Here is an 18786-nt window from a genome sequence, read left to right as displayed (position 1 = left end):
AGTCGCCCTGTCCCATGTGCAGAAAAACACCCCCAAAGCATGATGCTACCACCCCCATGCTTCACAGTAGGGATGGTGTTCTTGGGATGGTACTCATCATTCTTCTTCCTCCAAACACGGTTAGTGGAATTATGACCAAAAGTTCTATTTTGGTCTCATCTGACCACATGACTTTCTCCCATGACTCCTCTGGATCATCCAAATGGTCATTGGCAAACTTAAGACGGGCCTTGACATGTGCTGGTTTAAGCAGGGGAACCTTCCGTGCCATGCATGATTTCAAACCGTGACGTCTTAGTGTATTACCAACAGTAACCTTGGAAACGGTGGTCCCAGCTCTTTTCAGGTCATTGACCAGCTCCTCCCATGTAGTTCTGGGCTGATTTCTCACCTTTCTTAGGATCATTGAGACCCCACGAGGTGAGATCTTGCATGGAGCCCCAGTCCGAGGGAGATTGACAGTCATGTTTAGCTTCTTCCATTTTCTAATGATTGCTCCAACAGTGGACCTTTTTTCACCAAGCTGCTTGGCGATTTCCCTGTAGCCCTTTCCAGCCTTGTGGAGGTGTACAATTTTGTCTCTAGTGTCTTTGGACAGCTCTTTGGTCTTGGCCATGTTAGTAGTTGGATTCTTACTGATTGTATGGGGTGGACAGGTGTCTTTATGCAGCTAACGACCTCAAACAGGTGCATCTAATTTAGGATAATAAATGGAGTGGAGGTGGACATTTTAAAGGCAGACTAACAGGTCTTTGAGGGTCAGAATTCTAGCTGATAGACAGGTGTTCAAATATTTATTTGCAGCTGTATCATACAAATAAATAGTTGAAAAATCATATATTGTGATTTCTGGATTTTTTTTTTTAGATTATGTCTCTCACAGTGGACATGCACCTACGATGACAATTTCAGACCTCTCCATGATTTCTAAGTGGGAGAACTTGCAAAATAGCAGGGTGTTCAAATACTTTTTTTCCTCACTGTATATATAATTAATAAGGACATTATATTTACTTTAAGACATTGTGAAGCTAACTTTCATTAGTCTCATTACTGTAATACAGCATTTTTTTAAAACTTTGATTATACAATTATATACAGTATAAATACATCAAAATTTAGGCTATATCATTTTTGCATTACCATAATGAGAAAAATATTTACTATGTAACATATTACTACGATTTCGATTTTTTCCCTAATGGTCCAAAAAAAAATGCTTCACTGGTAATTCCTTATTTCCTACTTCTGTTTCCGGGGCAAAGTATCTTCTGGATGTGTTCTTGACCGTTTTCGTGAGAAACCTAATGCGAGCATAGCAGGACATTTTCTCCTTCCGTAATAGAAATAAGCTTCTCCAATCTTTCGATCAAAGTTACCTGGTTCCTTAAGGGCTGGTGCTGGGAGGGTCTGTCTCTATGTGTGTGGCTCTCACGCGTGATGGCTGATGCCCCTGAGTCCACGTGAACCGACCCCACTGGCGTGGGCTGGGAGACACACCAAAACATATTGTACATCAGATTCACGGCAATAATTTAATCTAACCAGAGACAGCAGCTTTGCTTCAAAATTTAGTGAGCTGCCTACCTAGATAGCATATTTAGGCAATACAGAGAGAGAGAAAAAATTCACCTAAGATTGAGTCAATTTCATCCAACACAGTATAAGTGCAATCCAATTAAAAATTTACTATTTTTGCCCAATATTTGCACCACTCTGTCTGTTCTATGCTTATTTGAGCATCAGTTTAGCTTATCAATATGCTAACATCAAACTCTTTCTGAATCAATTGAGAGTCAAGTCTCTTGAGCACCATTGGTGTGACATGCAGAGTTGCTGTCTGCCAATTTAAGGCATTTCAAATCAGTCTCTTATGAGGTTTCATTTTAGTTAGGATGCCTCTTTAGAAGCAAGTAGCAGCTGTGCAGGCATTAGACAGCAAGGCAGCTAACCAGCTTCTGGAACAGAGCTATGTAGAGAGGAATGCAGAAATTCATTCTAAGCATGCTGACTCACAATCTGTCTGCCGACCCAGTCGTAAGAGTAATCAAAAGTATATCCTTTTCGTTCAAACAACTCAGTAAACAAGGTCCGCAAGTATTCGTAATCCGGCTTCTCGAAGAAATCCAACCGCCTGACGTAGCGCAGATACGTGGCCATCTCCTCTGAAATTACAAATGAGGAAAAATCAGTACGCTTTATCCTCAATGGTCTAAGACAAGACAATCGGTTATAATAAAAAAAAAAGAGAGAGAAATTGTCTTCATTTAGTCCACATGCAGGGCTGAACTGGGAAGATAAATCTGCCCGGGATTCTACATGGCAACTGGCCCAAAACTTGAGGATTCGCTGTCCTTTTCTGCACATCGCAGTGCCGTTTTGTTGTCAGTTATGCATAACGCTGCGGCTCATTTTAGCTTATCGTAGCCCATTCGTCCTGTGTCGGCCCACTGGGAAAATGCCCGGAATGCCAGATTACCAGTCTGGCCCTGTCCACATGAAATGCCATTTGGAACCCATTTTACTTCCATAATGTGCCGGGTTTCAGAGTGAAACAGGAAATGCAAGACAGAATTCAGGAATTTACTGGATCATGAAAAGTAGGTGTTCAACTGATATCTGACACAAAACAAGATGATGATATCTTTTAAGGGCGTCTCACCAGGAAAGTTCTCACAGAGAGCCTCAATGGGAGTGTTTCGTTTTGTGTCCCCAATCTTCTGGTAGCGTTCTTTCAATGTGTCAGCCTGCAAGTGAAAATGAACATTTCAGTCGTGGCATCCTGTTGGACAAAATGAATAACAGTTTGAGTTAGTAGACTAGTTCAACATACTTTTAATCCCTGCCAGGGGAGACTACCCCGGAGGAAATACATGAACATGTGACCCAACGCCTCAAGGTCATCCCTCCGACTTTGCTCTGCAAAACAACAATAAACATTCAAATCAACAGAACATTGAAAATATATGAGGACAACTTCGTTTGGACACTTTTTGATCGTCAAACTTTAGTGGAACATGTGAGTAGTTAATGTGATGAACTACACCTGCGGTTACTTTAGGGCACTTGTGTGAACTTGTGGGGAACAAATTTGATACATCCACTAGAAAAGACCTTGGGACCAGTTGGTTAAAATGAACAGCTAATAAAGCTTAGTTGTGAAAAAAAGGTCTAGCATCATTTGTTTACAGATGTCATTTGCTTTGATATGTTATAAAATGCAAATATTACATTCAAATATTTTAAGTGCTTCTTGGGGCCACTGTATACCATGATACTGAATGAACACCATATCCATATACTATGGTATTGATAAGGTACTCCAAGGTACTTCAGACCAATATATCGGTTTTACCGATTAATCGGTGCCGATAGTTGCTTGTTGGGACAATCGGTTATCATCAAAAATATATGGCAATGGTTTAAAAATGTTTTATTCCTCCGTGTTCCTCTGTGGCCGGCGTCTAGGTTAGAACCATCAAAGCACAGTTGTTATTTTGATTATATAGTCAAGCGAGGGCATGCAAAGAAAAATGTGACTATATGTCTATATGCATACTATAAGTTAAGGAAAGAAAAATCATTTTTTAAATTTTTATTTTAATATCTATCAGCCGATTAATCAGTTATCGCCATTTTCCACCACCTTAAGTTATCGTATCGGCAAAATCCACCATCGTTGACCTCTACTTGAAATACTACCGTAGGGGTATTCTTTAGTTAGTGAATTCCAAAAGTAACAAAAGAAAGAGGGTGGAGATTTTGGCAGGATAAATTTCATGTCAAATTTAAATTTAGTCCATTATAGTAGCGGGCTAGGGACGCATCAAACACTTACCCTTCCCCAAGTGTGTATTAATAGACATGTATCGAGCCGTCCCAGTGAGGCTCTTGTGCTCCCGGTAGGGAATGTGTTTTTTGGTTTCTGGGTCGATGTATTCTTTCGCAAGGCCAAAGTCTATGATGTGAATGATGTGCTGCTCCTTGTTTCCTTGTCGTCCGATGAGAAAGTTTTCTGGCTTCACATCCCTATAGATGAGGTTTTTAGAATGCACATACTCCATGCGGGAAATCTATGGAAATTAAATACAGGATGCGCATTACACACATACAGGATGCGCATTCCCAATAACACATGGGAATTGCAAATTCTAAAATAAAAGGGAGGATTTGACCCCCATAGTAGCGGTCTGTGCACTCACCAGCTGAACGGCGATCATAAGGACGGTCTTGAGGGAGAATGTGCGGTCACACAGGTCAAAGAGGTCCTCAAGACTGGGGCCCAGCAGCTCCAGAACCATGGCATTGTATTTCCCACAGGGCCCGAAATAAAAGACCTGAGGCAGACCTTCAACTGAAAGAGACAGATATACAAAACTGTATCAATTACACTATGTATGTACATTCTTTAGTTGCCCTATGTTTCCTCTCTCAGTGAATCGAAATACTTTATAAAATGAGTTTGGTAAAACTCCATCACAAGACAAAAAAGTACTGTTCAATGGTACAGTGATGGTATCAGATGGTAGCACCATGGTACCTTGAGATATTTCATTGTACTGAAACGGTCAAACAATTTAATAGGTTTTTAAAAAAAAAACTGCGGTAAAGTAACTCAATGAAAGCTATACATTCAAACACACTTTTGCTGGAAAATAATCATTTCAACACATTCTAGCGAATGCTTCCAAGACTATCAGAAATCAATCTCATAATTTCATATTATAAATGTATTCAGGCCAGCGGGCCATCCTTATAGTTGGGCCCTTGTATACCCATGGTACTCCAAGGTACTTAAAAAATAGTTATGCCATTACCAAATATTACATATCCAAAACAAAGCATTACCATGACAAACGTCTAAACAAAATTCATTTAGAGTGATAGGTCACTCAAAATCTAAAATTCTCTCATCATTTACTCACCCTCATGCCATCCCAGATGTGAATGACTTTCTTCTGCTGAACTCAAATTAAGATTTTTAGAAGAATATTTCAGCTCTGAAGGTCCTTACAATGCAAGTCAACAGGGTCCAAATCTCTGAAGCTCCAAAAAGCACAAAAGCAGCATAAAAGTAACCAATATGACTACAGCGGTTAAATTCATATCTTCAGAACCAAAATCATAAGTATTTACGTCATATTTAAGTCAGTTTTTACTATAAATTCTCCTCCTTGGTCAGGTGGCGGCACTATGCGTGAAGAACGGAAATTGCCAAAAAACAAACAAAAAGAAAAACTCTGAGGAGAGAAGTGGGCTTAGGAGGGCAGTTTGGGGAAAAAAAGGACTTAAAAACTTATCCGTTTCTCACCCACACCTATTATATCACTTCTGAAGACATGGATTTAAACACTGGAGTATTTACTTTAAGACATTTTTGGATTGGGACATCAGCTACAAAATATTAGAAGACTACAAAGAACAGTTTGGACTGCTGAGAGGATTATTGGTTACCCCCGCCCTCCCTTCAATAACTACACTTCTAGAGGGAGGAAAAAGGCTGGAAAAATGACTCTGGACCCCACTCACCCAGCACACTACCTTTTTGAACTGTTGCCTTCTGGCCGGCGCTACAGAGCTCTGAGCACCACAACCGTCAGGCACAGGAACAGTTTTTCCCCTCAGGCTATCCATCTCATGAACAGTTAAAACTGCCCCATTGAGCAATAATAATGTGCAATACACAGCTTAGTCCATTCATATTTATCCAACATACCCTACCTCTTCTGCCATTACATTCCCTTGCATCTGTATAAAACAGATTTGTATTTGTTCATACGTATATATTTTTGTCCTATTGTGCATTTTTATATATACTTATATTTTCTATTCATTTTTATTCTATTATCTTGTTGTTATATTGTTTGTGCACTGGAAGCTTCTGTCACCAAGACAAATTCCTTGTATGTGTAATCATACTTGACAATAAAGCTCATTCTGATTACAATCAATCATAGTAATCATATGGATTACTTTTATGCTGCCTTTATATGCTTTTTGAGCTTCAAAGTTTTGTACCCTGTTGACTTGCATTGTATGGACCTACAGAGCTGAAATATTCTTCTAAGAATAGAAGAAAGAAAGTCATACACATCTGAGATGGCATGAGTGAATAAAAGATGAAGGAATTTTCCTTTTGGGTGAATTATTCATTTAAGGGCAAGTACAACCCTGCCATTATCAATTTGTTTGTTTTACACAAGTATCATCCTTAACGGTTGTTATATGTACATAGTAGATTACGGATATGAAATGCTGATCGCAACCTGCCCATTTGAGCAATGTGTTACTCCAGCCAGTAGATGGCAGCACTGTGAGAATAGGACAGAAATGACCAAGTATGCAAATGTTGGCTTTGGGATTTGACTCATGTCACTGAATGCTGTGATCACTCATACATTGTGCTAGAAAAACAAGAAACCAGAATTATCAGAAGGCTGGCGCAAGATTTGCAAATATTGTACGATTTTAACAGGGTTTCTGCAGGTTTTATGTAGCTAAATTTAAGAATTTAAGACCTTTCTAAGACCAACTAAAGAAAATTGAAGGAATCAATGCGTGTGTGTAGGGCGGTGGGGGGGAATCCTTCCCTTGGTTTCTAACATAGTGTGTTGCTTTCTCGATCAATGACTGTTTGTGTAATAACCGTTCATGAATCCATCCTTTGTCCTGAGCAGTGATGTCCACTTTTCTTCAGAAAAAAAAACAACAACTACAGTCAAATTTCTCAGCAGCTTCTGCACATTTGAGTTTTCCCAACAGTGGCTATAGATGAGGTCCAGATTTTGACAATTGAGGGACTAATACACAACTATTACAAAAGGTGCAAACAATTATTGACGCTCAAGAAGGCAACATAAGAAGAACCAAGGGGTGCAAACTTTTGAACACTGCGATTTGTGTAAATAAGAGTAAATTGTTTGCTATGTAGCTTTTGAAGGGCAGTACTACATACAAAATATAATCTCTTATTGGGTATTTGTATACATTCTGAAAGGGGTGTGGAAACTTATGAATACAAAAGGGTTATGCAAACGTCTACTCTTAACTGTATAGGCTATATCATTTGTGAAAATGTATATTTTATTTTAGATTCAGTTTTTTCATGATTTAACCATATTTGAGCTTTTTTAAAATGTACAAATTCCATGTAGCCTATCCTATCCATATGATGTCATAATGCATGTGTAATTATGAAATGACTTGTCAAGTCAGTTTCACATTTTAGCACAAATTTACAACATAGTAACCAAAAATTTAAAATACAACCCCCACATCTGAACATACAAGTGCTTGTACTACGTGAAATGTGCAGTGTTTCTGTCTAAATGTGACATTATCCAATTTCCCTCCGTGCTTGTGGAGAAATTAACATTACAGAAAAATGCTCGCTTACATATTCACGTGCTGCACGAAGAAATGGATCGCCTTCTTTCAGCTCGTTGTTGAAAACACATTGTTTATTGGTGCATATCTACTTGTGCTGACTGACAGGATGACAAGGAGTGCACGGCAAGCGTATGACGTCATTGCCACGGTATCCAGATACATTTCAGCAGAAAGACTAGAATGAAAGTATCGTCAAATCAACGAGCAAAGCTTCGAAATTGCTAAACTTCTCTGCAAACGACACCAAAGACAATAGAGTGAAGTAAAATGCGTACATCAAATCTAAGTAGAAACAAATCAGTGAGCCTACCAGCTGAAACCAGGACATAATTACAATGTTTACAGAATTGTCAGGACACATCTCTTCAAATGGGACGTCTGGTCACCCTAACTAAATGCAACGAGAAAACAATGACCTTTTGACCGATTTAAGACCTTTTTAAGGCCTTATTTTGCAGAAGGGCGAATTACGACTTTAAGACCTTTTTAAGACCCACGGAAACCCTGTTTAATCTCTACAAGCCCCAATATAAATGTCTATGTCAAAGCATACATCTGTAAAATCTGCGCCTCTACAGAGGGTGATGTGGGTAGTTTTAGGTCAAGCCTACACTGCTCATTGTGTGGTGTTTTTGTAACACCCCTGAAAATAGAATACACTGTTGGCCTGCGCATGACTCATCTAGTGTTCAGACTGCACAGAACATGTATTCAGTGGTTGGTCTCTTTCTATCTCTAGTGATTAACACTTTCACAAGCTTTCTGTCGGCACTCCACAGCTAGATGCTGCTTGAACATGTGAGTGGGAAATAAAGGACACAATGTTGATTTAGTAATTTAGTTATGAAGTTAATGATATCTGAAAACAACTATACTCGCCCGATGCGTGATATGAAACTATTGCTATATTGTTTTCTGCAATCAATCACACGCCGGGTAGCCACGCCCACTGAAAAACCTCATTGGTCTAAAAACCAGCTTTACGAAACGGTCCATTAAAAATAAAACATGTCCTGAATGGACAAAGAAATATGCTGGGAAATGTGATCAGACAACTTTAATTTAAAAGTTGAATTAGGACATTGTTACGCTAAAAGCTCTAGAGCTTTCTGAAGAAACTGAATAGCCATTGTTTACAAAGTTTTACACATTATGTTGTGTGCTCATTTATTAGACCCACATTTTTAAGCATGTTCGACAATGCGTTCAGCTGGGTTGCACAACACCATTTTTTTCAACCAAGTTTGAGTATCAATTATTTTTGGCACTAGTCCATTCCGATACGAATAACTGTTCTTTTAGTATGCTGTAATTTTCAAGTCAAGTTAGCACTAGGTCTAGGTATGTATATTGATTATGATTCACAAGCTTTAGATTTGATATCGATTCATATGGGTATATTTCAGTTAATGTCCCTTTTGCTCACATTTGAAAGCAAATCTCTCTCAGCTAATGCTGTTAATTATATAAGGGACCTTAACAAGGTACATTACCAAAATATGAATTTGATTAATTCTATTTTAGTAGTTTATCATCATTGGTCACGTTGTTTGTGAACAAGTTTGCAAAAGTGACATAAGGTCCAATTGTGTTCCAGGAAATGTAAATAATATTCTACTTGATATCAAACTTGAAAACAAGCCTCTTTCTACATCCTCTTAACGAATAGGCTACAACTGCTCTGGGCCTATGTTATACATTCAATGCGGGCCAAAGCATGACAGAAACGGCTACAGTGTAGTTTTCCCATTCGGTTCCACTTGAGTCCTCAATGCTCCAACAAAGCACCGTCTGCCAGCAAGTTCGTTTGAGAGTTGGGCCACCTACACCAGCTCAAACACTGATCGCTGACTGGAGAGAAACCATGTTCGCTGACCCTAGTTCACATTCACCAGCTTGCACTGATGCTCCATGCTTCTGGCACACTGCACTCATAATCACGCACAAAAATAAAACCCATTTCATTTGTAGAATCAACGACAATTGCCAGGCACTTCCAATGAGCTTGGTTTATTATGCCGGAGCTGACTGATCAATTGCCAAGATGATTCCCCGCCTGAATCAGGAAGTCAAGTCCTGATGCGAACGCTGTCCGGATATCAGAGTTCAATGCTATACAGCTACACATTAACCACAGACAAAAGAATGAGTTTCTAGAGGAAGAGATGGGAGTTTGACCTTTTATGTGGCTGGGTTCTGTCGGCATGATGGGAAATTATGACACATACAACTAGCGGTTAAACATTAGCTGCTCATAAGGAAGTATTTTCAAAAGATGTGAAATACTGTCAACCAAGTATTACCATTGTTTTCTGGACTGGAAACAGCAATAACACAGAATGCTTTGAAGTACCTTAAGTGGTTACACTTGTGATCATAAACACAACAGGATGGATAGGTCATAATCCTAAGCAGGGGCGAGTATTGAGACAAATTTCCCAATTTAATTCAATTGCAATTAACAAGCTCTCTATTCGATATTGATTCATATTGTTACACTTCAGTTTTCATGTACAGCGTGCTTAAATATAAAGTAAATTATCTCTCAGCTAATGCTGTTAATTATCCAAGGGAACTAACTAGGAACATTACGAAAATATTCATTTTATAAATCATATTTTATCATTCGTTTTTCATCATATTGGTCACATTTTAGCTTTATAAAATGTACAATTCACTGTATTCAATAAATATGTCTTGAAATTGCATATATTATACTGCACATACTGTACATGCATGAAACTTGGTCAAATATGTGAGTGAAGTACACAGATTGTACATGGTTGCACATGGAGTATTATACACCAATCAGCCAAAACATTAAAACCACCTGCCTAATATTGTGTAGGTCCCCCTAATGCCACCAAAACAGCACCAACATGCATCTCAGAACAGTATTCTGAGATGATATTCTTCCCAACACAATTGTACAGAATGGTTATCCGATTTCCCGTAGACTTTGCCAGTTTGAATTAGTCTGGCCATTCTCTGCCGACCTCTCTCATCAACAAGGGCACAGAACTGCTGCTCACTGGATGCTATTGGCACTAGTGGTTGATATCGGTCGGCCGATATTCTGACGTTTTTTTTTAAATATCGCACCGGCCAATACGTTTTCACATTTGACCGATATGTTTCTTGAAGGTGCTGAGAAATGCCTGCTTGCATGTGAAGCGATTGAGACATGTAAATGACCAGTCACGGACTGTTTTGTTGTTACATGCATTGCATTACTTCAATAATAGAAAGGTGTGCAACACAGTCTCATTTAAATGGTCCGCATATCAGAGCCACAGCACACGAGTTTGAGCTCAATGTTAAAGTGCTCGCCCGTTTCATTCTCCTGCACTCTCCTCAACAGTTCCCTGTAACTTAACGGTCTTGTCTAATGATAAAAATACAAATAAAAATAATATCATATACTGTCTGCCATTATGCACATATCTCATTTAAACAGATGTAATAAACCATCCTCACACAACTTCAGCAGATCCAGCGTCCTGTGTTGCACTCATAAAGCACGTAAGTCTATCAGCAGTTCCCGGTCACCTTTAACTTTCTTTTATAATGATAAAAGGCAAATATCAATACAACTTATTCTCAATATATTATATCAATATCTCGTTTAAACACATGTAATTCATGAACCACATAAAAATCCAGCGATTTCTTCCCATCGAGTGCTCATCTAATATCTTTCTCTGAAGCGTGTAACTTCAGGGTCAGGATCAAAAGTTCCTCTGATTCACAAATCATGATGGTCACCCCATGTTACTCCAAGCAGGCGATCCAGGCCGTTTAACTGTCAGGAGATTGAAGCTTGCGCTGGATCTGCACGAGCTAGGCTGCATCCGAAACCAGGAAAATGCTGCCTCTGGAGGCTGTATACGGAGTTAGGATGAAAAAAAAGGTGCTTTTCAAACTGTTCGGAGACCAGTTTCCATAAGAGTTCTACTCATTCAAAACAGCTGTCAGTTTAGCCACTAACGGGTTAGGCAGCAAGGTAGCAAGTCAGCTGCCTACATTTTCAGATGCATCCCAAAGTAAAAGCACTTCACGTGTGCTATAAGTAATATAGTCTTATTCATAATGCACTGCATGTACAATTGGTTTGATTTGGTATTTGAGTAAATGTAATTGCTAATGTGGACACTATACTTATACTTTATTGTCCAGTCTGTTTTCACAGAGCGGAAATTTTTCTTTGACACTGTAACATAAGACACATCACATATCAACAACACAAATACAAAAAATAATATAGTTAAACACTGTAAAAAAGAAAAATTTAAAAATATTAGCAGTCGCTCTATTGTTTCAATTAAAACACTGTACGATTTAAGATAATCACTGCCATAGGAAGAAACGATCTTTTGTAGAGATTTTTTCTAGCCAAGGGTATTTTTAGTCTACGTCCAGATGGGAGCAATTCAAAAGCAGAGTGAAGAGGGTGAGTGTTATCTTTAAAAATTGCAATTGCCATTTTTCCCATAAAATGATCGAACAAGCTCTGTAGTGGCTGTTGTTTTTGTCCAGTAATCTTGTTTGCTTGATTGATTATTTGTGAGAGTTTGTTCTTTTGTTTCAGTGTTAGATTGTTGGATATAAATACTAATGTAAGTCAGGACCTATATTTCATGGGTGACTTAAACATTGACTGGTTTTCTAAAGACTGTCACTTGAAAAGAAAACTGTTAACTACTGCAAATGCATGTGGACTTAGTCAACTGATAAATAAGCCCACAAGAACATGTTTCAAGAGCGATGGCTCTAGAACATCTACTTGTATAGATCATATTTTTACAAACCGGTCCTGAACTGTGTAAAAGGTACTGTCTATTCCCACTGGTAGCAGTGATCATAATTTGATCATTTCTGCGTTAACAACCAAGTTGAGTGGATCTGGAACTGCAGTCTTATTTAAAAGATCTTATAAATTGTTTAAAAATGACAAGTTTATTGAAGATGTTCAAGCTATATGCTGGTCTGATGTGTTGGCTGCTAGTAATCCAGAAATTGCTCTCTTTAAATTTAACAATCTATTCTTGTCACTGATTGAGAAACATGCCTTTAAAGAAGTTTACAGTCAGGAACAACGTCACACCTTGGTTGGATGATGAACTGAAGAATTCTATGAAAATAAGAGATCAAATGAAAAGAACAGCAGTTACTACAGGAAATAAATGTGATTGGGACCTATATCAGTAAAATGAGAAATTCTGTTACTAAATTTAATAAAAAGAAGAAAATCTATTTTGATAATCATGTTAAAAATATAGGTAATGATAATAGGAAGTTATGGAATGTTTTAAATCAACTGACTGGAAAGAAAAATAAAATAAATCCATCTTTTTTGGAAACAGGGGATAAATTTATAATTAAGCCAATAGATATTGCAAATTATCTTAATGATTATTTTATAAGAAAATTAGATAAACTAAGAGAAAATATGCCTAATCTAAGTAATGACATATCTTACCTATTAATAAGAAATGAATTAATGAAAAATAAAAATTTAAGGTTTAAATTAGAAAGTGTAAATATAGATCAAGTAAAGAATCTTTTAAAATCTTGCAAAAACAAACCACCAGGTGTCGACGGTCTTGACAGCAGGCTTCTGAAACTAGCTGCTGACTTTATTGCCCCGGTTCTAACCCATATCATTAACCTCAGTTTTATCTGCTGTACCTGCCCACAGGCATGGAAGCAGGCTAAAATAGTTCCTCTGCCCAAAGATAAAAAACTGCCTTTCTCTGGTCCCAACAGTCAGCCCGATAAGTATATTACCTGTATTATCTAAAATAATGGAATCTATAGTGTACGATCAAATTAATAATTATTTTTATACAAATCATTTATTAACAGATTTTCAGCATGCATACAGAAAAAGTCACTCCACTGCCACTGCACTGACTCATATGTCTGATGATTGGCTTAGAGAGACTGAAAAGAGAAATATTACAGGTGTTGTGTTTTTAGATTTTTCTGCTGCATTTGACATCATAGATCACTACGACCTGTTATTAACAAAATTATCTTGTTATGGTTTTGAGCAATCAGCAATCACATGGATGTACAGTTATTTGTCAAACAGAACACAGACAGTGTTTTTTAATGGCAGTTTCTCAGGTATCAGAAATATTACATGTGGAGTACCCCAAGGCAGTTGTCTGGGTCCATTATTATTTAATATTTTTACTAATGATTTACCGTATATTTTATGTAAGGCTAACATTGTCATGTACGCTGATGATTCAACTATATATACATCAGCAAGTACGTAAATGGAATTAGAAACTGTTTTAAATAAAGAATTACAATATGTAGTAGATTGGATCAAATTAAATAAACTGGCATTAAATACTGTAAAAACTAACTGCTTGATTGTAGGTTCAAATTATAACATTAATCAAAATCCTGTAATTAATATTAAAATTAATAACGCAATTATTGAACAGGTGCATGAGACCAGACTGCTGGGTGTAATAGTTGACTCTAGATTATCGTGGAAAAACATATTAGTAATATTATTGCAAAAATGGGAAGAGGTATATCTATTATGAGAAGACACGCAAATTTTTTAACTTCAAATATTATGAATTATGCGATGAAAGCACTAATATTGACATACCTCGACTATTGCCCAGCAGTTTGGTCAAATGTCACTGGTGAATATATGAATAAATTCCAACTTATACAGAATAGAGCTGCTCGTGTAGCACTTAGGTGCAGCTATAGGAGAAATATTATATTAATACACAAAGATCTTAATTGGTTGTTGGTTGAAGATAGACTGTTGTATTCGCTGTTAATTTTCATAAGAAATATTTCTATTTCAAAATTTCCTTCTGTTTTGTTCAAGCATCTTTCTTTTAGTGTAGACAATCATCAGTACAGTACCAGACATGTAACTAAAGGTAACTTCACCTTACCCATAGTAAGAACAAATGCCATAAAAAACACTGTTGTGTTCAGAGGTATGAGGGAATGTAATAAATTGCCAAAACATATTATGCTTACTAATAATGTCAATAAATTTAAATTATATGTAAAACAGCATCTATTAAAATAATATATCTGACTGTTTATATTTATTAATATATGTGTGTGAATATGTATGTACATGCACATGTGTAGGTATGTAATAGGCGTATGTGTAGAATGTGTTTTTATATATGTGTATCTTTCATGCCCGTATAAGGGGATATATGTATGTTGATATGTGTATATACACGTGTATATGTATGTGTATATGTGTTTGTGTATTTTTCTTTTTTCCCATTTATTTGTTGTATTTTTAAATGTACATATTTTTCAGGACCCCAGGAAGAATAGCTGCAGCACGGCTGTAGCTAATGGGGATCCTTTCAATAAAAACAAAACAAGATTGCTGTACCATAAAATAATGTTATATGTGAGAATACTCAATCATTGATCGATACAACATAGTTAGGGTCTGCTGACTAACATTGAAGCTTCTCAGTTTCCTAAGGAGACCCAGGCGTTGTCGTGCTTTTTTATGAATATACTCCACATTACTTTCAAAATTAAGTTTCTCATCTATAATTGTACCCAAATATTTGAAATTCGAGACTTGCTCTACAGTTTTTTCTTTTATGACAACTGGTTTATATTCAGATGCAGTATCTACTCTTCTTCATTGATTTCTCAAACATAACTCTTTTGTCTTTTCGATATTAAGATGTAAAGAACTACTCTCAAACCAACGGATGATACTGTCGATGTACTCAAAATATGAGGTGCAGTTCATTTCTTTCTGACATGAGACCAATGCTATATCATCGGCATATTTTATAAGGGTAAGGTTATCGTCATTGCACTTCAGTTCATTTATGTATGCGGAAAAAGTATTGGAGACAGTACACATCCCTGCGGTACCCCAGTATCTAGAACCAAGCAATCCGACATAACATTATTATTAACACAAACTCGCTGAGGGCGACCTTTTAAAAACTCCTTAATCCATAAAATCATCCAACTGCTAGCACCTAACTCATAGAGGTGCTTTAGAAGAAGATAAGGTTGGACAGTATTAAAAGCGGATGAGAAATCCATAAAGAGTATTCGAACATAGGAATTTGAGTTGTCTAGATGATATTGAACCTTATTTAAAAGAGTAAGGGAGGCATCCACAGTGCTCCTATTGGCCCGATAGGCAAATTGCTATTGCTAATGTGGACACTAGTGTTACATTATTATAGGCCAACTGACTTTGAATAGGAAAGCACAAAAATGAGGTTTATAATTTAAATGTTGGCTAATATAATATACATATGCCTCAAAAACACGACATTCCTAGTATCTACATATGCATATCTATAGTTGGAAGAGTGATAGGTGATTGCTCACTTGCTCACCAAGTCAAAAGGCCCACTTTAAAGTCTCTATTAAATCCTGTTCCCTACAAGTGGCTCGGGTTCCTCTTTCAACACAAGTAAAGGGAATTTTGTTCGCCCAATTTATCGTACACCATACAAAAATTCTGTCCAAAAACATCTCTCCTCAACAAGCTGTATGATTTGAGATATCTTTCATGTCTATACCACAAGCTGCGTGGCACGATTTACACGTTGTTGTTTGGGTTGGTGATTCTTGCCTTAGCTAACATCACAAAATATCATTAGATCCAATTAGATTCCAACCCTGTACTGTATCCTGTTGTACCACCACAGTTCTTTTTGTAAGGGATACCAAGTCACTGTTAAAAGTCACACACTGAAAAACTTCAGTGACTCGCTGATGATTAAAAAAAAAAGTGTTTACATTCACAAGTCATTTAGCGTTACATGAGCCTCGATCTAGCCTGGGGACAAAGAGAGAGAGAGAGAGAGAGACTAGAAATGGAAAGAACGCCATAGTGGATGGACATGTATTACATAAGCACCAAGGGCGGTGTTATGTCATTCACAAAGCTGCGCTCGAGGATGCGGAGACAGTGGAGCTCTACCTCCCACTAGAACATCCTGCCCTGAACAGAACCACTCCTACACAACACACACGCGTGCGCACATGCATGCGGTGGTCAGAGCAGCGTGATTAACAAATTGCCCACTTTACTGCGAGCACTCTTGCACAAACAATCACCGCAGCACCATTGGAGCAATAGCAAAAATGGGATGACAAGGTATGACCGGTGATTGGGTTGCAGGGAAAAGTGTGGCCAGTCATGTTGGCAGATGGGGTCAGTATGGGATACTGAGTAGCTGTTTTATCTATCTGTTTTATCTGCCTGTGTGTGGGATATGCCTCCCCACAGCTCTGACTTCCTATCAGCTCCCTTCGGTCAACCCTGGCATGGTGAGACTACAGAGGGCAGTGTCAAAAACAAAGTGGCACCACAAACACAAACCCTCCATCTCAATCTATCTAAATCAGAGTTATGAAATACCACGAGCCGCTAGTTGGGGGAAAAAACACAGTAAGACAGCAATCTTAACTGTAATATTTGTTCTGTCAGTCTATTCGCTGTAACATGACCTGATCTGCTGTGATGTCCGTGAATGTGTACCCACATGAAAGAGTTTTCTCTCTCTCTCTCTCTCTTTGTACCTGAGAGGATCGGACTGAAAGGGATGATCTCTAGTGCAAACAAAAGAAATCATTATGCTTAAATCAATGTGTGTAATCCTTTGAAATCATATGCAGCAAATGAAAACCATTCAAGAGGCACTGTATTGAAAGTCTGCACCAATCAATCTATAAACTATTCCAAAACTGTTCAAAATGTTTCAAGCAAGACGATTAATGCAATAAAAATCTAGTTAAAAATAATCAAGGCATGTTTCAACCACTATTTTAAACTAAATTAACATAAATAAGAATGTTTAATAGTGCTGTCAGTAGATTCAAATATTAAAAATCACAATTAAACGCATGATTTTCCATATTTAATCGCGATGTAACAGTTTTTAAAATATGCATGCCGTAGATCTAAAGACCTGACATTGTATCTCCATAAGAGCATTACAAATGGAGTTTGAATATGAGACATGTGTGCGTAATCATAACACGTTAATCTGAGCAGATGGGATGGACCCTGATCTCTGGAGCAGTGATGTCACTCCTCTCCTCATTGATAAGAGCCGCGCATGCCTGGGCAAAAGAGAGAGCAAACGAGCGAGCATGCACTGATCACACAATCACTTTGGAGTGGTGCATGAAGATGAGTAATCATCACTTACACCCTCTCGTCACAGTCTGTCTTCTGAGCTTACATTAGTGAATGTTCCATTTACCTTTATGGGAATTAAATGTTTTCTGAGTGCCCCGATAGACCACTAAGGGCTACATTTAATGTCTATTGTTCAGTCTGATGGTGCCATTTCTACAAAAGCTTCTTTAATATCACAGACCTGCTAAAAAGTCATTTCATCTAAAAGAATACAGGACGTATGCATGTCATGTCCTCTAAGCAGATACAAATGAGCTGGAAGGGCAGTGACATCACAGCATGATATCGAGCTGAATGATGCTAAAAGTGGACCTCTCCCAGAATCATGTCTGGGCATGTACATGTATTGTCTTTCAGGAAAGCAGTCCCCACGTTCAGACATACTAACGATGAAATATGTGACTCCATTCTCCAAACCGGTTCGAGTGATTTGTTTCAATGCACCAGGTCAACTAAACATATCAGCAGTTCTTTTATGGCAGCATGTTGTGTTCCAAGATGTCCCAGCATGGTATTTTACATGAGCAATTTGTGGGCAGACCGTTCGTTCTGAGCGATTGGTGAACTAGTCATTCATTCAAAGCGGTATGCAACTAGTTCTTTAAGAGTGACGTGTGAAATAGCAATCCAATTGCTAATATATAGCTAGGAGCTAGCTACAAATGTAATAACCGCAAATTCACTCTTACTGTATGGGAAAGTATTTTTGAGTGCCGTTCTAACTTCAAAATTAATATTGAAATCATTATAATGCCACATTGCCATTGTTAATTACAGGACTTAGCATTATGTGAACCAACTGTATTTTAGTTGTTACTACAAGATGCAGATTTTACTGTGTAGCTAGCGGAGCTGCTCTTCGGCTACTTGAAAGCAAACTACAGATTGCCAGCAAATAGCAACAACAGTTCACTTTCTTTGTCGTCATATTACAAACAAGGATTGTACAAGTATGCGCAGTATGTTACTTGGCAGTGACAATACAAAGTGCAGTGTGCACTTATCTGTCTTACGAGATAAGTGAAGTAGGCATGTTCATGTTGAGGAGTCTGATGGCCTGAGGGAAGAAGCACACATATGTTGGAGGAGTTTCCGGGTTTGCTGCCACTATTGCCGTATGTTTTACACAAAGGGAAACCATCACTCCATCTGCATTTTTATGGAACCCAAATTATTCCACTCTACCGACATAACCCTACTACAAG

The 18786-nt window shown here is 37.8% G+C and overlaps 1 protein-coding gene across 5 annotated transcripts in view; it reads right to left on the bottom strand.

The window, feature by feature from the left end:
* The window catches only part of LOC127644893 (casein kinase I), a 55514-nt gene that overhangs the window by 19137 nt on the left and 17591 nt on the right, over positions 1-18786 (bottom strand). For all 5 annotated transcript variants that reach the window (XM_052128333.1, XM_052128358.1, XM_052128349.1 and 2 more), the window contains 6 exons: positions 4203-4354; positions 3839-4073; positions 2834-2919; positions 2663-2747; positions 2017-2165; positions 1380-1487 (listed from right to left, as the gene is read on the bottom strand). In XM_052128333.1, the coding sequence (XP_051984293.1) occupies positions 1380-1487; positions 2017-2165; positions 2663-2747; positions 2834-2919; positions 3839-4073; positions 4203-4354 (815 nt within the window). The remainder of the gene's footprint in view (positions 1-1379; positions 1488-2016; positions 2166-2662; positions 2748-2833; positions 2920-3838; positions 4074-4202; positions 4355-18786) is intronic.

Source organism: Xyrauchen texanus, chromosome 1, assembly GCF_025860055.1.
Source record: "Xyrauchen texanus isolate HMW12.3.18 chromosome 1, RBS_HiC_50CHRs, whole genome shotgun sequence".
In the NCBI taxonomy this organism is placed as follows: domain Eukaryota; kingdom Metazoa; phylum Chordata; class Actinopteri; order Cypriniformes; family Catostomidae; genus Xyrauchen; species Xyrauchen texanus.
Note: the sequence above shows the minus strand (reverse complement) of the source record. Positions and strands in the feature narration are given on the sequence as shown.